This window comes from Rhodnius prolixus, unplaced genomic scaffold, assembly GCF_049639745.1.
Source record: "Rhodnius prolixus isolate KJV_2025 unplaced genomic scaffold, Rpr scaffold_2, whole genome shotgun sequence".
Classification (NCBI taxonomy): Eukaryota; Metazoa; Arthropoda; class Insecta; order Hemiptera; family Reduviidae; genus Rhodnius; species Rhodnius prolixus.
The window spans coordinates 5,137,756-5,162,545 of NW_027411592.1; the positions used below are offsets into that span (position 1 = coordinate 5,137,756).

The 24,790-nt window shown below is 33.9% G+C and overlaps 1 protein-coding gene across 2 annotated transcripts in view; it reads left to right on the forward strand.

Moving 5' to 3' along the window:
* LOC141450324 (pancreatic triacylglycerol lipase-like) overlaps positions 1-24,790 on the forward strand; it is a 48,960-nt gene that overhangs the window by 3,239 nt on the left and 20,931 nt on the right. The window contains exons 2-4 of one of the 2 annotated variants that reach the window (XM_074120632.1): positions 17,121-17,168; positions 22,902-23,027; positions 24,006-24,062. In XM_074120632.1, coding sequence (XP_073976733.1) covers positions 22,907-23,027; positions 24,006-24,062 — 178 coding nt within the window. In that variant the 5' untranslated portion in view covers positions 17,121-17,168; positions 22,902-22,906. The remainder of the gene's footprint in view (positions 1-17,120; positions 17,169-22,901; positions 23,028-24,005; positions 24,063-24,790) is intronic. The other variant, XM_074120633.1, reaches the window with a different exon arrangement.

Below are 24,790 nucleotides of genomic sequence, written 5' to 3' on the forward strand. Positions count from 1 at the left end.
AAAAAAAAAAAAAGATAAGTTGGATGGCAGAAATGCAACAACTAGTTTTCTGTTCCAGTCGACAGGTAAGAGAAGTCTTCCTGCAACATGATGGGATGATTGAGATGCATACATTAAATAATAATAATGGATTGGTTAATAAAATTAAGTATAAAGAAAATAGCAGAACTACTGAATCCTTTTGGAGGCCACAATAGATTTAATAATAATGTAGAAAAACTATTAAAGAGGCTAAAAGACTTTTTTTTTTTTGTAAAACGTGGATATTGTATGTTACATAGAACAGTTTCTCCTTTTCTATCGGACTGGACAGGTTTTTAATAAATAAAAAGGACATATTGGAAAGTCACATCACTAGGTCAAGGTTCTCTAAGATCTTTAACTAAACATATTTTTCCGTTACATTCATTTTTACAATTATATTGTGAAATTGTTGCCGTCATTAAGGTCGAACTAATTAGATTGTATATCTAGTACTTTTGTACTGCTAATTTACAAGATTCAAGACTTTTCTCTCTTTATAAAAAGAGATTTATATTTAAGATTTTTGTTTCGAAAATATTTATTTATTTGGGAAAATATCATTAATTAATTAATTACTATTGCTGTTATTTCAAGTAATCTTAAACTGCGCATTTAGTTAATGATAAAGCTCGAAAATGTGGTTGGGAAATTCCGATTAAGATGATGAAAGTTTAAATAAATTACTTCCTTTTTTAGGGCCACTTCAAAATTTCTACATATGTAGAAATTTGTTGTAACGTTTGCTGAATAATAATCAAAAGATATTACTAATTTATGGACCGACAAACAGGTAATAAATTGCTAACACTATCAGCAGAATAGAAATTATTACCACATAAGTCTTAAAAAGAAATTGAAGAAGATTTCTAACGTCCTACATATTATTTTAAAAATAGAAATCTACTTTTGTAACAAGTTAACATTGTAACAAAGTCATTTATGTTCTCTACACACCAAGTTGGTTGGCAAAAAAATCTGTTGTAATCGATTTACAATAAATACATGGTACTGTGGTACTGTACACTCCACAGTAGTATTACTGCAGCGGCTTAATTAGTCATTCCTTCCACGTTCAAGGACGACGTTTAGTTGGCAAGAAGTATAATTGATTAATTTCAATAGTATTGCAACCGAATTTTGAATCCAATTATCTTTTACCCAGATTTCTAATCACGTGTTCAGTTTTCCAAATTTTAGAGCATTGTTTTCCAGTTAATAGATTACTAAATTCTTTGCAAAAAAAAACCTTTACTCTTAGAGTACGTGGGAGCTTCTAGGACGTTGGCGCCCCTCTCATGTAGCCATAAACGCTCCCAATGCATTTAGGGAATGCACAGATAGGTGATTTGCACAATGATGGGTTTAGCAATCCGAAAGGCAAACCGAACTTATTATTCAGACGTTCTCCAGAAGAGGTGTGCATATTCCATGCACGAATAGGGTCATTTTAAAGAACCACGATAGATCTTTCAGATAAGCGGAAAGTGGATTAGCCACTTCTTCAAGGATATTGGCTTCCCTGCCAAGTATCCCAGCGACGATGAGGAAAATGGAAAGGTGCAGATAGATGCTAAGTTTAAGTTGATAAGAGATAAACACGAATAAATGGATAAGAGAAGAAACTGGGAATTTAAGATATTGACTAAGTAATTCTTTAGAAAAAGGGGAAATAGGCTGGACACATTGTTTGGTGGAATAAGAAGCTCAAAGATTCTTGAGTATTGATTGGATCAAGTACTAAAAAAGGCGAAACATAGAATTAAATGGGATCAAGAAATGGCGCAATGTTATGAAGGCATGACCTGGTAAAGGCTTGCTTTTGATTGAAATGAACGTAGAAGAATGTGGGAAGTGTCGCATGGTTATACCAACTGAATAATAAAAAATAAATCAAAGATAACACATAAATAAATAGAGAAAAATGGAAAGTTGTAGTTGAAACTTCTACAGTGATTAGGTTGGTATTATTTTTCACATGAAGATGATCTTCATTTCCTTCAATTGAAATTTACTCACTCCTGTTTAGAGTAAATATGAATCTCCTTGGAAGGAGACTGGAAGTTTTTTAAATTTAAGAAATGGCAGGCCAAATAGTTTCAGAGAGCCTGTCTATCAAAATATCAATTCAGGGTATCTTCTTTACTTTAATACCAGTTAAGAGCGATTCATGGTTCATTTCTCAGCTTCGTAGGGCAATTATGTATTAGGCTTAATTTTTTTAATATCCTAAGAGTTGCAGAGGAGGCAGAGTTGCCTTTTTGAAGATTAATTCTATCCTGAATGTAACCATAGCTTTTTTTTTTCTTTTATTCTAAAAAGTTCTTCCAAACTGGTTGATGGACGCCACCTTGTGATGGACCTTTTTTCAAATAATATTGGCGTTGTATATTTATTTTTTTATCATGTCCTGATTTAACTTTTTATATTATAATTTTATTTGACTTCCTATTCACGTAACGGTTAAATAGGTATCAAATGGTATAAAAAAAGTGAGTATTTCGAAATTCAAACAACAGCAACAAAAGAAATTAAATTAAAAAAAATGAAACAAAATTGTCTTAGCTGTAATTTCATTTCCAAAAATACTATTAGAATACTTTGTCTTTAATCTTAAAAGTGAAAGGAATTCTCAACTATTTAAATGAAAGTGAATTGCTAGCCACCAAACAACAAATAAATAAAAGTATAATCTTATCTCAGCAGTTGATTAACCTCTTAGAGGTAGGAAATTTAGAGTTTCTGTTCTTAATGAAGGCTAATAGTATTTGGTTTAATTTTCAGTTGTACTACTCGTAATCTTACAAATGTTTACTTAATTTTTTTGTTCCACTCTGCAAACCTTACTATCGTTACCTGCTAAATAATTAGTCGAATACTTAACTTATGATTTTTCTCGAACCTGGTTTCAACAGTTTCTTTAAACTTCGTTTTCGCTGTAATAATTTCCTCTGGAAAAGAAATGTGTAAAGGTATTCGCGATCTTAAGAAAATAAAGTTTAGTGATAGGTCAGCTGTTCAACTGTGGTGTATGTTGCGAGTTTTGAGATTATCAAACATTTCGAGGTCTCAGTTTTCTGTTCGGTTATACTTCGTTTCTTGTTCTGAAAAAAAAAAAGCGGAAATTTCCTCCATTTTTAGGCGGGCGGAAAAGACGAAGGCCTAGAAAAAACACAAAAAAAAGGCTTTGCGAGATTATGGGCGAATAAGTCGGTTTTAACAGTACCTTTTTTTAGAATTTATGTTTATTGTGACTTTATTTTGTTTCCTCAGATTGTTGATTATAATTATTTATTTCTTAGCGAGACCTCATTAGCATTATTTCTCCATTGTGGAAGAGTACTTCTAAATGTTGGTCTGAGGAGACCTCAACATGATCAAAATCCCTTAACTACATGTATATTTTGAGAGGATAATGTTGAATTATAAACGAAAATGTGTAAGATAATAGAAATACTATTGTTCACGGTAAAGTATGTTCCCATTTTTCGCGTCAATATTTTAGAAAAGTTCCACGCCAAAGTCCCACGGCTATCACTTGTTACTTTTATTCTCAAGATTTTTATTCTGAATACTTTACTCACATTTAATTAATTATACAGTAAAAAGAACCATATATTACACTGAAAAGGTATATTTAACACCTTAAGTGGATATTATTATTGTACTAGGAAGATGATTAGAGTAAAATTTATAAAATTGAATTTTTAATATACGAAGGTAAGTTCATAAGAGGTTACAGGAAATTCTAGAAGTCGTCTCCAAAAACATTTTAAAAAAAATGAAAAATCTATGCCGTAAATTGATACATTCAGTTGATTCAGATGACCTTCATGTGAATAATAATACCAACCTTATCACTGTAGAACTTTCAAATACAAATTTCCATTTTTATCTAAATAGATAAATAAATAAATATTTGTGTTATCTTTGATTTATTTTGTATTATTCAGGCATTTTCTTTAAACTCATCTTGAGGTGATCAGACCGGACATCGTGATATGGCATATTGGGGGTGAAGCTACCTCCCCTTCCGTTCTCTTTGCCTTAATCAAATTTTCCTGGAACAAATGTTTGAAATAAAAATCGTAGAGCTTCATGAGGGCAGCAACTTTCAAGTTCATGGCAGAACTGTTTTCTATGAAAACGTTTTGTTCATAACTTCAAAGTTTTTATATTACATAATTGAATTTAATCAGGTCAAAGAGTTTGCTCGCCTGCAATAGTAGGATTTGAGAGAAACAAGCAGAGCTCTCTATAAGTGTAGTAGAATTACTTGGGAGACATTTATTTTGAGCTAGTATGATTTCCATAGGAACTCAATTTTATTCGTCAGGGGCGTTTAACTTAGTTTGGTTGTTGTTGTTTGAGAAAAAGATTCATGATACGAAGTGAAAGCCGCAGGAGACCCTACTTTATCGGCTTGCTAACTAGTCTGATTAGAATTGATTTTGTTCCTTCATAGATCTCAGATTGTTTTATTTAGAGTGTGATCGAAAGTCCTCTTAGCTTATTGGTCACAAAGACATAGGAAAATCGTCAGACCGCATGCGTCATTGACCACTCGGAATAAACTGCTGGGATGTTTTTTCTCATCCTCCGTATTCACCGAACCTAGCACCTTCTGATTATCATTTATTCTGATAGTTGCAGAACTCCATGAACCAGAAAAACTTTCAATAAAGAAAGTACTGTCAAAAAACATTTTGATTGGTTTTTCGACGATAAGCCACAGACGTTCTACGAACGTGGTATAATGAAGTTGGTGGAAAGATGGCAAGAAGTTATCAATAAGAATAGTAAATGTATAATTGATTAAAATTTATTCTGTGTATCAAAAAAATTGTTATTTATTCCACCCTCAAAAACCGAACGAACTTATTTGCCAACCCTATATTTACTTTATTACCTGTATTCTCTTCATCCTGCATGCTGAAATATCTTCCACATAAGAGCACCTTCTGCTTCTTCAGGAATCTTGGCATCCTTCTGGGAAACCAACCTGGCGGTAACAAGAGCAATACTTACACTGTAAGGTAATAATATTTCTTCAGAGATTCTTGGCGTCGCTGCCAGTCCAGTCCGATCAAAATCATCTTCAAATGACAAAAACCTACTTCCTAATCGTCAATACAATGGGAGCAGATTAATGGCAAAGCATACAGACGCTCGCTACTCCCAATTTCACAACTCTTCTTTCATTTAGTGAATCTTTCTTCCAGAAAATATGGCTCATATTAACTAGATAGGCAAAAGGCAGCATCCTTGCTTAAGATATTTGAAAGAAAAAAGAACTTTAAAAACATGACAACACCTTCACGACAAAAATAGGCTTGGTCCGCGCATTGTTGATGTATACGTCTGAGAATGCATGTTCTTTCTATTTCTGACCGGTTTCGAACTTTGTTCTTGATCTGTACCCAACAGATGAATCAACCTCTGAGACAGATGAAAAACCGAACCAGTCTGCTACAGAAAAAACTTGCGTGCTGTGATGATTAAAATCAACCAGATTTTTTGTGTAAGTTTAAATAAATTCCAAACTATAATTGAGACCGGAAGCTGATGGCAATCCATTTTGTGAGATAATGAAGCATAGCACACATTAGTCATAGTGTTTTTATCATGTTAATAATAAGTTTCAAACATGTAAAGAATGGAAGAAAACAGTTGTACTTAATTGCAGATTATTAGATAGGTAAGAAGATTCACAAATACATACGTTCTATACATAGGTAATAATTAATCCTGATGTTAATATCTAATTACCTGGCTGTTTCATAACTAATTGCTGAAGGTTCTATCTAAATGACAAGGGCATACTTTATTTTCTGCATTGATTATACACTATCATTCAACAGATTTTTCCCCACTCTATTGCACTGTAGTACGCAAATTACAATTATTTGAATTCTTAATAAAAAAAAATACATTATTTGCTTTTCAGCTGGACTAATGTTTACATCATTTACGGACACCATCAGCAAATTTCTTTCGAATCGGAAATTATTGTCAAGGCCATCCCTCTAACCTAGAAAGATAAATTACTATTTCTAATTACATTTTTTAAAGAAATGGCATTTTTATTAACTGTCAGCACATGTATTACGTTCTTTATTGAAAGTCAAATTTTTGATGCCTTTTATTGGAAATACTCGTACACATGTTTCTGTGATAGTGTATGTAGAAAACGAAATCGCATGAAGCCGAACTATGTCTCATTTTCATTTTCGTACTGTCTAGGGTAACTAACAAAGTTACAATAATCACTGTACAGTACCGGAAATCAATAAACCTAACAGAATATTAATTATTTTTTTCTTTGCGAAAATGGCACCAACGTTTCCTCTGAACTTGGTACACTTATTGTGCAATAAAGTTTTATTTTAAACATTTTTCGAAGTAAAATCGATTACGGCCACTTCTCGTTAAGTGAGGAGGTTAGTGTTGACTTTAAAGAATCACTTCAGTAAGCTACTAAAATTCCAAGCATAGGGAAAAAGAGAATTAACCGTAACAATTTGTTTTTTAATTTTTGGTAATTATCTCGAAAACAGCTCCAACGATTTCCTTGGGCAGAATACGCACAACATTAGTTTGTAACGTTATTCTGAGGAATTTTTCCAAGTGTGGATACATGATAAAAATTTTGACAATAATCGGAACAATAAAACAAGATGTTTGGAATTTTTGCAAAGCGTACATTGAAGAAATGTGTGGTGTCTTGAAAAACAAGAGCAGGAATTTAGTTTATCTGGCCACTCGAAACTAGTCACCCAAATCTAAACTAATTACTTAGAATCTTGCGCACGTGCACACCACTCAAGTGAGAGAGAGAGAAATCACTTTCACCAATTTCCGGTATTTTAGACACCCCCCCTCATATTAAACAAAAAATAAAACAAATTATAGAAATCGATAAACCCAAAGCAGTGCTAATTTTTTACGGTTATTTCTGTCACTATGGTGGTTCACGAAGAGGTTTTCAGTGTAAAGTTTCTCGTTAAAGATGCCTATTAACCAATGTATGGGGTTTTTCTCTTTGGGCTCCTATTCATTTAGAACCAATGCCGAGGACCGAGCGGCTATTCCAAGGGACCCCTCAATCAACTTTTAAAGCTGTTGCTTAGTTGGTCAATTGGAGAAGTAGCACGAGTTATGCAAACCTAACCCATAGAATATAATAAGTACACAAAACAGCTTAATTAAAGTTAAATAAAGAGTTAAATAGTGCCTTGACCTACGTCAAACAAGACCAGAACCTGAGCTATTAATTAAAGAGAAAGGGTCTTGGCGGGTAAATACAGGCTGTCCTAGACACCGAAGTAGAAGGTCGGAGAGTCGTAAGTATTTGCTAAAGTGCATTCAATCGATCTGGAATACAAAAAGTACATTTAAAAACTATTTAAAGCCAAGGCCTACAATTCTAAGAAGTTATCTCCAAAGCATGGCGTCGTCCAAATCTCTTAAGTACTATTCACTTCCACAAGGAGTTGTGTCAGAAAACTAGGTAGCCATTTGTTTAATTAACTGAATGTGAATGTAGTTACCATAAATAAAGTGATGGCCAGAAAAATTCCTTCAAAAATAATTGTTACTCTAATTTTTGAGTAGAAACGTTGTGTAGTACAAACATTTTGAAAGTTACAACAACCAAAATATTTGAAGAGCTTTTTCCAGACATTTCCGGACAACCACAAATCGCCATGCAATCAAAATTAAAAGTAGAATCCTATCGTTCTGTTCCAAAAAAACGGGAAGGCAATTCACGTACCGGAAAGGTCAAAACCGGTGTTTTTTTCTGGTACGAAAAAGGGATTCTTTTTATTGATTATCATGCAAAAGGTGAAAGTTATGCTGTTTGTACGTCAGTCACATTTTTGAAACAGAGATATACGTATACTTAGGTAGCAGGTATCTGTAGAAACCAAGTAGATATCCGTTCCATCAACAATCTAATCTTATCAAAACTTTCAATAAAAATTCCAAGTTTGCAGCTAACTTTTCAATTAGAATTGATATCATTGTAGCCAAAAGAAGTCAGTAGAATGCTGCTTTCTAGATTTGTCTTCCTGAAACCTCTGTTGTTTAGATTCAAAACCGGAATCTCATAATTGAGACCAGCTCGACAAGCGCATCACCACTGGTTGGTCAAAAATTTGCGTTTAATATTTATTATGTTATTTATTAAATTATGGCTGAAATTAATTTCAATTCCTGTCTACTAAGGTATTATACGTCATTGCGATTCCAAGAAATCAAATTTCTTAATTGCCCCACTTTTCTACAGGGATAAATAAAAACAAAAACATTCGATTTGAAGTTTCTAGGAACTGTAGTTATGATTTAATCAGGATGGAGTTTAATGGAACTTCCAAGTCCAAGAAATTTGCAACTGAGCAGTTAGACTTATGTAAAAAGTTGTTCAAAAAGTTCCAGGTATATCTTTATTATGAACACTTAAAATTTATTCCGTTAGATTCTCTACAAAGTATGCAGTTATTTAACGATTTCCGGAGATCATTGAATTTTTTTTCTTCAAACCTCACGAATTTTGTGGTTATCATATTTCACCATAACTATTCTATTTCATCAACATTTTAGTTTGAATCTTGAATTCGAAGTAGAAACAGGAAGTTAAGAGAATCACGAGAAATATTGGAAATGAGAAGAGAACGTTTTGTCTTTGGAATATCACTTCCTAATTACATTCACATCTATTCTCTGACCGCTAATCGGTAAGGCCTTATCTTTATTGGCTTAATAAAATAGTAAATTACATTTACCAGCTTCTATTTACGTCACCGACAGGTTCGGGTGTAATACAATTATGTAAAGAAAGAAGTAAGTAGACCTTACTTTATTACTCTTAATTTATGCAACAAATAGATATTCCATTTATTTATACCTTCTCTTGCTATTGGTATATTGAGGCATTGCAAAGTTTCAAGTTTTCTTAATTGATTTTTCACCAGAAAGTGTATTTTAACAGTCTGATATAAGGGATTATTAGTTTGGTTTGCGATTTGATCACAAATGCAACATATTTTCAAACTAAAATTTTATAGGTTAAAGGCCTGAATTAATTTAATCAAAGATTTTAATCAAACCACAGAACCTGGTGGTTTGACCGGCCAATTCTGCTCAATTACTTTCGCCTACTCTGGTAACCCTGCGTCCCTACACACTTCCCTAGCCACTTCTTCAGGTATATGTCGCCCCTGCGGGTACTATCTATAAGATCAATACTTCTAGTGATACCCCAAACTCTCACACTATACAGCTAAGAATCTGCAGAGATAATTGGTGTGAGGAAGTGGTTAGCCATTTATAATCAACTATGTACTACAAATAAGGAGGGATAGTTTCGATCTTGTCAAAATTTCGAAATCAATTTACACCGGAATAACCATTGCTCATCAACTTTTATTTAAAACCTTTTTTCAGAGAACATACAGCTGAACATGTGCTTTGAAATAGTAAGTTATACAAAGCCGGGCTTGCCAGACTTTAGAAAGTGCCTCACACTAACAGTCGTACGCTCGCTACATCACCTGTTCGTTTGAAGAACTTTCACCCAGTGTCGGGCAGCTCTACCCTTCCCTGTCACATATCTACTATCACATTACAAGATTGTACAGTCAGTATATAAGTCGGAAATCTGTATTATATCATGATATTTGTGTTAAATCTTGCAGACGCGCTGGCCTAGTCCTTTAGATAAGGCAGCCTCCATTGTTTAACTTTATGCCCAGTAACCAACCACTTTTACTTGCGTTGGTACGAACAATCTGTGTCATCTCTCTACCTAACATATCTAACTGATAAATTCTCGATTAAAAACCAGAATATCTTACTGAAAGCCTACCTAAATGTTTGCCTTAAATACAAGGCAGGTAAATAATGTGTAAGTTATTCTCCAACGTTACCTTACAGCACCTCATTCAAAAATGTTTACAAGTAATGTTTTAGAATAAAAATAAAAGTCCATTACTACATTTTGCAAGTATTTCTGGACTGTTCCAGACGGTTATTCGGTTGTTCTTATCCCTTAAGGGTCTCATTGTAATATAAGGGAAAACAAGCATCCTATGGACTGCGCTTGTAAGAAAGAGGAGTAAAGGAGATTGCAGAAGAAAAGTTGGTTTCACAGAGCAAAAGTACTCAAAAAAGATTTTGGCGTTCTAGAAACAAATTTAAGTTAATTTTAAATCAATAGACCATCCTAACCACAGGCATTGTTATGCTAATTGTAATATTCTAATTCAAATTAAGTGAAACTACCAAAAAAATAAAAAATAAATAAAACACTAACGATTTAAATGCGAACTTCCCTAATAATTGCTACAATGATTATTCTTATTGTTTCTACGCAGCCGCGCAAGAGACCTTGACCTCCTCAACCACGATTTGCCATTTTCCTCTCACTATCGAAATGTTTCTCCACTTTCTTCTTTCTTCTTGATTTCTCTAAACTTAAATACAGCTGTTTACCTTGCAGGTAAGTTGGGGTATACCGTCCAGTTCAGACAGCAACATTTAGCCATAATAGTAGAGAACAAAAATCAAGAACCCACTTGAAGTAACCTTTTAATGGAAACCTTAGTTTTCAAAATGATTGCTTATTACATTTCCAAAAGATTTGTTTTCATTTTATTTTATTTTCCTTTTTTTTAATATTCAGTCTTGGTTTGGTGATTGGTGCTGGTGAGGGAATAGCGAGAAGCTCCTAATATTGGCCAAATCCAATTCCCTAGAGAATGTAGGATTGCAGAGTGGCTATTTCAAGAACTGTCTCTCCATGTGATCGATTAAAAGGATTTCAACCAAAACTAGCAAAAAAAACCTTCCCTGCTACATGAGACGTGTTGGTGTCAAGAGTAGCCTGTTTTAAGGTTCTGACCACAGTAAATTATTGGTTACGCTCTGGTTAGCTGAGACTGTTACAGGAAAGAACTCAGAAAACATGAAGTTTATCGTCATCAACTAGATTTAGTAAATTATCTGCATAGCCGAGATTATTTATAATTACTATCCTTATACTTGGTCAAGACAGATTTTTGATAGAAAGAACAACTTAAATATAATACACATAAATTACTTGGTGTCAAGGATAACAAGGTAATATCCAAACTTACTATAATGTTTGAGCGTTTTCCGTTTTTGTCGGTGCAATTCACATTAATTGTAAGTAGAGGGGAACCAAGACCTTAGCTTCCCCTTACCGCGACCTGAGTTTTGGGCAACAATCCAGTCAGGAGTTGAGCAGCAGCAGTCCGATATACTGTCCCACCGGCAACTCATGCTGTCTAAAGATCCTAAACCTAATCTACTAACACCCAGTTGACTGTACTCACACCCAAGTTAACGAGACATTAGAAATTCTAGACTTTTCTACAATCTTGCACTTTTGAGCCAATCGCTTTTGAGCCCCTTCACACTCAGCCAGAGAAAGTAATTTTGAGAGGATTCTAACCTTCCTTCCGCAAAAAGGTAGAATCGGAAGTTTGTACCTTCTTCACACCAATCATTGTAGCCAGATTGAAAACTTTCTAATGAATCCGCTGGCGAAGGTGAAATTCAAGGCCATCATAGATAAGGCTCAATGGTCACCTTCATTACGGCACTTCCGTGACGAACACTTTACTGTCACTATCACAGACATTTCCCTTTTAAGCACGACATCATTAGTGATATAAACAACGAATTGATTATTAAAATTTTGTTGACAATTAAATACTTTCAAAGTTTCGTAATGATTAGTTCTAGAGAGGGGATTACCGTCATATTCCTCATCAGGACAACGCTCTTTGTTGAGCCCTACGAAACTCGGCTAACCGAATGAAGCGGACCTACCTGGTTTAAAAGTATTATGAATACTCATCCGACTTTCATTTAGTGCTGCTGGTATCGTTACAATTAAAGACAAAGATAAAGTTTTATGTTGCATGAAGCTTGTCCGGCTGACTACAAGAGATTATCCGAGATAAAATGGAGTGTAAAAGGCTAAGAGCTCATTGCAGAGGGAGTGGTTTTATGAAACCAAATTCAGTGTTATTCTAAAAAAGTATTATAATGGCTCGCTTGTCAAAGTTTGTGATGGAAAAAAGACTTCTTTAAGGTGGTAGTACGTGAATGCCAATGGATGTGTGCACGTGTGTAATGAACAGCTGCAGTTTGTGGGTTCGCGAAACCCATGTGGTTGAATGCATCACTAGCTCTGCCGGCCGTGAGACGGATGCACAGTTAAAGTCCATAATTAACCAATTTTTCGCACTGTGAACCATAAAATAATAAAACGGAAACTGAAGATTAAACATCCACTAAATTGTGATTCTTCTCTCGAGCGAGCCAAGGAAAAGTAATTTTATTCTGTGGCAATAAAAAAATCAAACGTCTGGTGAAAGATTCCGACAATTACAATCGAAAATGATAAATTCACGTCTCTTATTTTAGGTTTATAACATAAATTAAATAAATATCTCGTTAACACTGGCGATAACATTTACCAAGAGAGTCAACAAAAACTTTAACTTCAAGGGGCTAGACGAGTCTAATTTTGCCATCATACCCGTGAACCAATTAATTTCTTTTGTTGCGGAATACAACTCAATCATAAACTGGAGACAAGTCCATCTTCGCAGTGAATTTCCATTTGTGTGATCGATTCACTTCCTACCATTTCGCTAGAATGCTCGGTTTCATTTTGATCAGGGGCAGCTACTCTTAATACATCTGGCTACCGTTATTGAACAGGAGAGCCCAGATGGTTACCACAGATGCAGGAGAATATTCCCTATTTAGAATCCTCTCAGGGAAGTTTACTTCAGAATATTTAGGAAAGGATAAAAGAATGAGCGGAAGAATGACTTGACTCTCCCTTTGATGCTGGCTTTGAAAGTTCCTGCTCGAACTTCCCTCAGCTCCGGATGATGTGATTTTATCACTATGGTGCTGGTGGGTCTCAACTGCATCAGCAGTAATTAAAGGGCTCTCTTAGAATATTCCGAAAATTAATGAACTTTATACTTAATTATTTTCATATTAATTAATAAATCGTCTGTATGTTTATCTTGTTGATGAATCATTAACTAATTTAGAAAAATAAGTTTTTTTAGAAATTGGGATTTAAATAATTTTTTTGGCGCATTGACTTCTTGCCATTAGTACCTAGTTCTTTGTATTATTTTCAAATACTGCTTATACGTTACAGACAAAACAAGTAAAAGAAAAACAAAAATTAAAGTGTTTGAACTTGAATAAGATTTTTGGATAGTCAAATATTTCAATTGTGATCAGAGAGGGAGGCTAATAAGTAATTAGGCAACGTGGCCCCATTTGCCTAATATAATTCTTTAACAAATCTATGTAAATTAGTTGCTTAATAATTGCAATATACTCCTCATCGTTCTTTCAAAACAAAAGAACTTAGTTTCAAGTTATTTTAGACATAATAGGCCGCTTCATAATCATTGTTCTAACATCTCAAAAAGTCTATCTGAGTTAAGATTGGCTTGATGGATTACAATGGCTGCTAAACAAGCTTCGACTAATTTCCAGGCTAGACCATTCCTGATTGGTGTCACACAGTTTGAATAAAACAAAGACGTCAAACAAATTGTATAAATAATTTGAAGAAAAAAAACACCTGGACATTTAAAAACTAAAATAGTTTTAAAGCAAGATCAATTAATCGTGGTATAAAGATGCGTTATATACTGGAGGCCTCAGACTTTGAAACCTACTGGGTAAGCTTTGTGCTCCAAAACATGAATTAAGGCTTGCTATATTATAGCCTGAAGAGGGAACGGCTTAATTCAGCAAATCACGGCAACTGTAACTACTTACTGGTAGCTAGCTACCTTGTCATTGACAATGCTTTAGTTTCTATGAATTGCATACAAAACGTGATTGTGAATGATTGTGGGTACTAATGAGCTATATTTTATTTGTTAGAAAAACTGAGTTTCCGTCCTAGCTGTACCTCGTCCAATTTGGTCGAAGCCCGCCTCAAATAATAAGCTACTAATCACTTTACCAAGGGCTAGCACTCTCTTCGCAACTTGTTCGTCTCCCCAGCCCTCTGACAATATCAATCAACATAATTAATATACAAATTTTAAAGGTAAACCAAGAAATATTTTTGAGGAAATTACGAAAAACCGAAATATCCAGTTCGTAAAGCAGCATTTCAGGATTTTTCAGAGTCGAAAGCGATTATAGCAAAAAGACAAAGATTAAAGGCATATTAACATTTTATTCTTGCTATATTCTGCTTAAAATATTCACAAGGTAAACAAAAAACACTAACTCATTTCTCTCAGGCTATTCTAAACAAAACAAAACAAACAAAAAATGAGTATACTCGTGGGTTCATCAAAACTTCTCCAAATACTAACTCAGAGATCCTGAAGACTAACATTTCCGGTGCCAATTCAAAATCGGTAGACTGCACGATTGCAATAGTTCCTTCTTAAAAGGACTAAGAGAGAAAAAAAAAGGCAAATTGGACTTGAGAGATTTTGAAAAATGTTGCATGGAATTGAAAATATATATTTTATCAGGCAACGAGATGCGTGTTCATCACAGCAGAACTTCTGAAAAACATCACAAAAAGGATGTTTGTGTTTAGTATATTAGATTTAACCTTGATGATAAAATATGCTGCATTGTAAAACTGTTATCTTATGTTTTAAATCAGAAGGAGCGAGAGAATGGTCCGGAGAAGTCGGGGAAAAAAACATAGTTATGTAAGGGCTTCAATAATTACTATTTATTTGAAAAATTTTTGTAACACAAACGTGCCATTTTAAGATTTACTGAAGTACAAAGAAACCTTTCGCCAATCGTACTGGTAAAATGTAACTTGAATAGCATTTGGCTAATAATCACTTAAGGTAATTTGGCTAGTTGTAAAGTATTTTCTAGAGATAAGCTGAAGAAACTATTTATATTAAAATACCAAATACAAAAACATTTTTTCGCATTCAAGGGATCTTAGAGCATATACACTCCAATCTGGCTTTCGTCCTTCTTATTCCACTCATTCTGCACTCTTGAAAATTACCCATGACTTGCAGACGGCTATTGACGACCAAAAACTTACCATCCTTATACTCCTAGACTTCTCCAAAGCCTTTGATACCGTTGACCATCATATCCTGCTATCTAAACTACAATCCCTCTCTTTTTCCAATAGCACCCTCCGTTGGTTCCAATCCTTCCTGTCTAATCGTTCCCAATTCGTTGTCACTCCCGATAGTAATCCTTCTTCACTTCTTCCTTTGTCACGCGGTGTACCTCAAGGTTCTTCCCTATCTCCCACCCTCTTCTCAATTTACATCAATGACCTTCCTCTTTCCATCTCTCATTCCCAGTATCACCTCTATGCTGATGATTTTCAGATTTACATATCCTTTTCCCTGTCGGATTTGTTTGAAGCTGTATTTAAACTTCAAGAAGACCTCAATAATATCTCAGCATGGGCCACGAACAATAAGCTTACCCTGAATGTAGAAAAGACCAAAGCTATAGTTATTGGCTCCAACCCACTCCTTAAATCATTGGCTCCTCTTCCTAATCTTTTCCTTTACAATCCCCCAATAAAATATTGTTCCTCTGTGAAAAACCTTGGTATCACTTTCGATCAAAACCTATCCTGGAAAAACCATGTTTCCCAAATCTCTCGTCATTCCATCCATATCCTTAAGCAGTTTAATAGTTCCCGTCACCTTTTTCCAATTAAGACCCGGCAACTCCTAGTTTCCTCTCTTATATTCCCCCATTTCGACTATGGTTGTTTAGTGTATGGCGGTCTATCTGGTGATATTGAAGCTAAGCTTAAGCGCCTCATGAACTGCTTCATAAGATTTATTTTCAGCATTTCCAGAGACTCTCGCATTTCGCACTGCTACGATGAGTTGAAGTGGCTTTTTCCTGTCTATCGCCGCCAATATTTTTTGGCTTCTTTCCTTTTTCAAGTCATCCAGTCTCAAAGGCCTTCCTATATTTTTCAACTCCTTAAGTTTAAATCCTCCATCCATTCCCGTAACACTAGATCTCGCTCATCTGATCTTTATATTCCCTCTCACCGTACCTCATCCTTTGACAAGTCCTTCCTCATACGTGCTACCTCTCTATGGAACTCCTTGCCTTCATCTATCCGCCATGCTCCTATCCTATCCATCTTTAAATCCCGTCTATTCAGTTATCTCCTTTCTATTCAGCTTCCTCCGAAATTCTAATTGTTTTAATTTATTTCCTTAATTTCTGCTGTTTTATTATTTTATTTTTACTTTCATTTTCACTTATTATATTTTCACTTTTGTAAATATTTATTTATTTATTTAATTTCTCTATAATCACAGGTCAAACTATTAAGGCCTCTATTTGTACCTGTATTTATTCTTAGGGGACAATTGTCCCAGAATAATAAATTTCTTTTCTATTTCTATTTCTATTTCTATATTTCATATTTGAATCACAATATACTATACTCTTAGATTTTTGGATTCATTATCGATTCACAACAATAGCATGACTATTGAGAGAAGCGAGACGTCCTAGATTTATAACTAAAAATCAATTTAAGATTTCTTTTAAAACAGCGGCCTACACTTGTCTTACCCGAATAATGGCGCAGAAATTTTCCCATATGAACTAACCATTCTTCTCAACTTACTTTACATTGTGCAATAAATCCCAAGTAATTCATACTGCCCGCTGATTTTTCCGAATACTGTGTGGCAGGATAGTGACATGTGGATATATATTGTGAGCGGATATACTCAACATTAATCTGATACCCTAAAGACTGATGAATGTTGAAATAACGCTCAGAACATTCCAGAACAAACATGTATGATGTTGTCCGGCATTGAGGTTTCTACCAAACTCAACAAAACAACATTTTAAATAGTAATTCGTTTATAATGTAACAGTAATAAACTTACATTTAGAAGAAACTATTTTCTATGAACACGATATTTTTGTAACATAATTTTTGAATTCCCTTTTGAACTCTTGTTTCAATAGATTTCAATTGAATATAAATTTATGTTTAAATAAATATATTTAATAAATATTTCTTTGTTTTCCAGAGAAGCATCTGCATGTGGTCCTGGAATTATATGACTCTGCACTGGAGAGTAAGTATTTCATTTCATTATTGATGTTTCCTTTAGTCGTATTATTTGTCCATCTTTACATCAGTTAATCTCGAATGAACAGGATAAAACTGTGTTACCTATAATAAACCTTCTGGCATGCACATTCTCAGCTTCTTTCTTTTTTGGTTTTGACTTAGTTGCAGCTTGAGACGTTAAATTCATGCAGAACTTCATAATCTTAATCTGTCTCCTTCAGAGTGGTGGAGAGTTCATTTTTTCTGTAGGCATATAGAAAGAAGCTGTCTATCTCGTACAAACCAGTTATTAGGCTTATTAGTTATTAGGCCAAGGCCTGTTACCCCTGGTGTTGTTGGGGCAGGAAGTTGGTACAAATTGCCAACTTCGGCCTTGACGGAAGAGGTACAGCGACAATTCGACGCAGGCGTTTGGAAGGCTCCTGTATCATCTATAGAAGCCTTCCACAAGAAACCTATTAAGAAGGCATATTTGTCAGATTTGGACTAAATTCCCATGCTTCAAAGTGGAAGGTTTCTTGTGCAAAGCGATAAAAAGGAAGATTTGAAAGTATGTCTTCTAGTTTTAACAAACGAGAGCGAATCTTCGACTCTAATCGCCAAGAATCGTCTTCAACCTATGAATTTAAGAGATTGCTGGGAGGGTTAAGCCAAATTGGATGTTAGGCCAGTTCCAGAGCAACAAGCAAAGTTGGTTATCGTTTATGCTGCAGTTTATGTTGGTTAGAATGCTACAGACACGTACAATCAAGGAACGTGAAAATCGAGGAGGAAAAGGAAGATTTCAGAGGCAGTAAGTGCGGAAGGTTTTCCACAGAAATGAGTTTTCTCAGTTCTCTGCTAGTTCCTTTAGTTAGAGAAATTATAGACAACGTTTCTTATCATCGGAGTGATTTGCATCATTTTGGGGCTAGAAAAATTTTAAAATGTATAATAATTTCTGCTATACATTAGCGTACTTCATGTAAACTTTGACTACTCACAAGACTATTTTCTCCTTAACATAGATCACAAATTCTCATGAATTTTTAGATAAATCGCCCTTAAAGTCGGAAGGCGTGAACTTTTGCGTTGACTTCTCTTCATAATAAAATTGGCGCATCAGATAAAATGAATTTTTGATTTACTTTTTGTTTTTTATTTTTTAATAATGAGGTTAATACAATTTTGCGATACAAATTTGATAAAAAAGGGAAAAATATTAGATACTTTCAAGAGGTTAATCTTGAGTTATGGCTGTTCACGTGAAACTGCCTTGCTCTTAAATATCTTCTCTTCCTTCTTTTTTATAGTGAGATTTGGCCAATTGTCATAGGATTCGGCCAACCAAAAAGTAAAGTTACTGGCTTTACTTACTTTATTCACTGTTTATTTACAGATAGAAATCAATAATATATTTACATAATATATAAATAAATTATTGAATTCAATCGGACAAAATGAGAAGATTTATGCATATGGACAAATTAAGTTTTGTGTAGATTTTACTCATAATAAAACAGCTTTCATAAAGAATTGTATGTAGTAGAGTTGTCTGTCAGAAGAGAGCGATACATTCAATTGAACAACTTTGAGAAGGGATACTTCGGTTTTCCTGAGAAAACATCGTTTGGACCAAAACCATTTGTGCTTCGAGCATTTCTAAGGCAAACAAGCTCTGTTATTTTAGAATTGCACGTCCTTAAGAAAGTAATCATGCAAATATCAACAAAAGGGTAAAAAGAGAATTGTTTCGCTCTGCAGCTGCTACGGCTAGATTGGATAAAGGACTTTAGACAAAGAGTAACCATGCTTACAGTTTACGTTCATCTGAAACGATGTTTTCTTCATCTGAAGAGAAGCTGAGGATCAAACTAGCAGGGCTACAATATGTTCCATTTGTGCCCGAAACGAAATGTTTATTAATATGACGAAATGGTAAAGCTTAATAACTTAAAATACCGGGATAAAAGGCGCGATTCCTTGTTAGATGCTTGACGTATGGCATGTGAGGATGTGTCTGATTCTGGACGTTTCCGCAAGAACACTTTGTAGCTTGGAAGACGCCCCCCCTTTGAGGAAGTAGACTATTTCTTCTACTTCTCTTGAGCAGAAGTATTACAATTGAGGAAACGTTTTATTTAAAGTTTCCTAAAATACCCGTTTTGTAGTCTCTCGAAATTGAAAAAGTGGTTTTTAGAAACCAGTGTTACTTGACATTTATTTTTCAGTTGTCAGCAAAAACCAAAGTTTAAATTTGTTGTAGTTATTCATCATAAGACATGAAGGGGGGGGGGGGGAATGAATTGCTAAAATTCTGAGTCGTGAAAGAAGAACTAAGTGGAAATTTCCAGAACAGTTTTTCCAAAATCATCCAGCGAATTTCTCGTAACTCTACAAGCACATAACAGTTATAAACCGTTCTTTAGTTTTACTCTGAAATTGGAGATTAGGATGGTTTCGGTTGAGGAATTATTTAGGCCTTGCTATAATCCATTTTAAACAGTATATATAAGATTTTACCTCAATATATTTTTATCTCTTTGTCTATGAAGGTTTATGTACAATAATAACAATATAATTATATAATTTTTTAATACTATAATCCTTTTAGACATTATATGAAAACAAAAAGTGTTGCCTTAAAATCGTAATAACCACTCAACAAGAGAGTTCTGGCCTTCCGCAAGCAGACAGAGCTAACTTCTTTAGGTGACCAACAGAGATTGTTAGTGGTCATATAAGATTTTCTTTATTTTAATTAGTATTATTGCGTTCGTAGTTTGTTTCTATAGTAACACAGTAGTGTTTCCTCTCTTTGAAAGTCTTTCAACATTTAAAAAGTCTTTTTATGCTCAACTGGGCAGAAATGTTGTAAATGTAGGTCTTTGAGTAGATTCTACTTACGTTTTGTTCAGAATTCAATTTCTATTTACATTTTCCATAATAATTTCATAATTAAACGATTTTATTTGTTTTTCCGTTAATATACAAGTGAATAACTCAATAATTTGTATTAACTATTTTGCTGGCCCACATTTTATAGCTTTTATTTAAATGAACTTTAAATTATCCGGCAGATTCTAATGTTCTGCTAGATTTTAAGTCTAAATTATTTGTAAATCCAATTTAAATCACCCAATAGAACATCCAAAACAACTTCAGCGTTTATATAATGGCAGTAAAAGAAAGAGACCTTTTCTTTTCGAAATGCCCTACCGTAACCAAATTCGTACTCCCCTAACACTTTCATTTTTGAGAATAATTAACCCAAGTAGTAAACTTCTTCAATAGAAGCAAAACATTACAGTTAAAGAAGTTAAGAATGTGTCACATCGCGTGGTTGACAACATTCTCAAACACGACGGAGGATGCTTCATGAGAGTATCAAGATTTCTTGTGGTATCTAAACTCAGGTTCCCTGAAGGTCACGACCAGCCTCTCTAAGTGGTCGCTGATTGGGAAACTGACTTAAGCGCAGGCCATTAACATCAGCTCTTAGTGTGAGAAAACCCCAATGTGCATGCCCTGTACGAGATACAAAATCTCTTGAATTTTTTGGAAGCTGTAAAAAATAAAATAAAATGCGCTACAATTAGGTATTTGGAACCATATGGATTTATTATAATTTCGCCACGAATTTAGATCTCTTGTTTAATGTAATGATGTAAGAATGTTTAATTATTCCGTACAATATTAAAATAATTTCCTATTATTAATTATTCGCATTACTAATTCTTCCTAATTACTTAGGTTTATATCTTCTAACATTGAAATCTAACGAACTGACCTAGAAATTATGTTTGCTAAAATATTTCTTAAGAATTTTGTTTATCTATCTATATTTTTAATGAAAACAATTTTACATCACCTTTTTATCAAATCAATTTTCATAGTTACTAACTGATGTTAAACTTAGTTTCTATCATGTACAAGCAATTTACGATATTTCGACACAAATCAAAGTATAAAAGGATCGAATTATAAAATTAGCTATGGTTATTGAAGTATCAAAGGTGGTTCTAGCGTAGGAATGCTAACCAATTTGGCCGAAAATTACTTTAATATTGTTACATAGTTGATAGAAGCGAGAAAAAAATAAAAGTTATCCGCTGATATAAACTGAATTTACTCCATGTATAGTTGGCACTTATTGACTCGAGTGCATTTCTGACATCTACTTAATTCACCGGAGAAACATATTAATCTAAGGAATTCTATAGCAGTGTAGACATGCCTCTCATCTGATTTTCTCAATCTTCCACTTTTGTTCGTCTCACGTATGCTTAGTTGAGACATGCAAGGAATTCGCATTAGATAACTCTGCAATTCTGAAATAGTAAATGATCTATCACACTTACTGAAGCAAGAAAGATTGTTTAGAATATGGCTAAATTAAAAGCAAATTAAATCAGCAAAGCATTCTTAGACGAAACACAAAAGATAAACCTTTGAAGCTAAATCTCATATCAAAGTAGGAGACTATAAAAGTTCTTGTTTACTTGGTAATAATTTCTACGACACGATAACAATTCTTTATTCTTCAGTTTGGAGAAGATGTGAATAGCCAAACAGATAATCATGCCATCTAATTTAATGATGACTCGAGAGCTTCGTGATTCCATTTAGACTACGTTGATCAGGGTTTCACGGGGAAGTACATTGCTATGATGATTCATTTAAAGGAATGTTTAACACTTTAACATCGAACAATATAAAAGTACAAATGTATAAAAATGTCAAAAATTTGATGTATTTGACTATTCAAAATATTTCCTCTCAAGAGAACGAAAAAAAAACAATTAGACAAATAAATTTGAAATTAGTTACAAAAATTGCAATTTATTTACTTGAAAATCGTACCTATTAATTAAATAAACAACACGAAGAATAGATTTAACGAGTTAGGTTCCATTAAATGGGACATGACACTGCATTTAGCAATCCTAATTCAAGTGTCATGCTTTACATGAAAATGTACTTTTAAGGAAGTGCTTGAAACAATCTATGAGATGGAGGAACTTTTCTAAGATTCAAAAAATGGCTGAAAACAAAGCAAACCAAAACAGAATTATATTTTGTGACGTATAATAAAATCAGGTATGGACACTCAGACTTATCTATCCGCCAATTCCGCCGATTCTGCTCAGGTAAAATTAGAAAAAGAATATTTACTTAAAAAAAAAAAGTATAAAAAAAACAAAAAATAGAACAAGGAATTCCTTTTTATTCTATCTGCACAAAGCATCCACTGTATAGACCTCCCAATATTTTTATCTCATGATACAAAATTCCAATATGATTGTATTTCTTGCATACTTCAAAAACCCTTCTTTTCAGTCAGTACTTGTTAAAGGTAAAATCAATGGTGATCTTCTCTCGGTCGAAACGTTTTCCGTATAATTGCTTAAGTTTTTGATAAAATTTCTTTTTTTCGTCTTCAATACACATCAGAATATTTCTGTGGCGATTGGTAAGTATAAATTTGATCGTGGAGTTTACAAGGTTATACATATTTTCTTGAACAGATAATATGAAATATTTTTGCAGGTAAACTGACTACGAACATTAAGCAAGTTGCTAACGTGAGTTATTATTATTTAAGTTCAGTTGCACCAGCATAATATAGAAATGCTTATGTTTTCATGTAACTGTAACTATGCTTACATCAAGTCCATCAAGTGACGATCTTCCCGCAGAAAAAGATTTATTTACAAAATATAAATGTAGTAAAAGTTATTTATTACTCTTGTTTTAGGTGTCATGGGATCACAAACTCCGCTGATAGTGTTCGCCTTCATTACACATGCGGTTACAGCTCAGGGTGGACTGTTGGACAGTTGGAAAACAAACAGAATTGAAGTAAACGTTCCTTGGATACCTGGTAAAGTTTAATTGCATACGTTTGATATAATGTTAATTAATGTTGCAAGAAAATAATAATTAAAAGAATTGATTGGAGATAAGTGGAGGAAAAAAGACAAAAATATCAACTACTTAGTAACCTGATGGCCTAACTTGTAAATTTAAAATTGAGTGAAATTATACCTAATATTGAAGATAGTAGACAACTTGCAGAACTTGCCTTACTTCAAGAAGGCTCTTAGCTAGATGATTCCCTTTTATAGCCTCATTAATTCCATTAGATGAAGAGATTTCGAAGATCATGTCTCCCCCGAGAGGAAGTGTACTTCTTGACTATTAGAAGTTCGGACAGGCGAAAGACCCTATCAGATTCCGGTTAGTCGTACACATCTAAAACAAATGCATTTCAACAACGAGTTAGTTCCGGAGATGTTTACTCTTGAGATTCATATCACTCAACAGCAAATTTTCTGAAAACATTTATTAAATTGACCATCTGATTCTAAATAAGATCAGTTAATAACATCATGAAATCCATGAATTCTAGAATTTGATTAGTCGCCTGAGAGGCCAGAAATTCATTCTCCAAAGAGAAACTTGTCTGGGTTTAGACAAACTGAGTAGTCGTTCCCTGGTCCTCAACTAAAAAAAGCAACTGGCTGCTTGTAAGAAAATCGGAACTTTCCATTAATGTATGCAAGTTTGGATGAATCAGTTTATGTAAAGAGAGAGCCTTTGCCCTCTACAGTTATAGCTCCACTTTTCCCCAAATATTCTGGGTGAATATCGTTTGACTTCTCATGGGAATCGATCCCTAAATTTTTGCTCTAATGGCAACAGATAGATCCACTTAATGAGGATAATAAAGAATTCACAACTCCGACTGAAAGCCGAAGTATACAGGTTTCATTGTTGGCAGAGTCCTCTGTTCAATAATTTGCTATTTTTATCACTTAAGTGTTTTATTTTGTTAACAAAGAATGTTTGGTTTGTTTAGCTGAGGATATGTTATTGAAGATCCTGAATAATGCAGTGCCGATATTACCATTTAAATGTAATTATCTTATTCAATGTTTATAATGGTGGAAAACAGTTACGTTCGCTAGCATTCGTTAAAAAATTCTACAAACCAATGCGACTCCCATATTCGGCGTTGAGATAGTGCTATCCCATTTGCCTAACAATAACTCAATTATAAGATTTTCTCAATTTAATGAATAGTTCCGGAATATATGATTTAGTTTATTTTTCGGAAAGCTAGTGTGTTTATTCAGTCAGCCATGATTATCCATGGAAAAGTTAAAGATCGTATGAAACTGGTCCTCAACTAAAAAAAGCAACTGGCTGCTTGTAAGAAAATCGGAACTTTCCATTAATGTATGCAAGTTTGGATGAAAAATGTAAACAGATTGAGTTTAATAATTTTGTTTAAAAAAAGCTGTTAATTGTAAATAATACATCCGTAACTGTTTTCAAGGTATGCCACTTTTCACAGCACCTAATAGTTTTAGTAATTTCACTTTGCACAGTAAAAATAAAATATCTTGAATTAATTTCCTAAATACCTTTATCTGAACCATTTATAGAGTAATAGCGTTGAAATGTTGAAGAAAATAAAAAATAAATAAAGTCTACAGATAGTTTGCTTGGTCTCGCAAGCCTAGAGAGTTCTCGAGGTAACTGGCCACCTTCATTTACATTTTGTTGCTATTGTTTCAAAATTTCATTGGGACTTTCATGGCAGTTAATTTTTCAGAGTTTTGGGTGTTAGAGAGTAGGAAC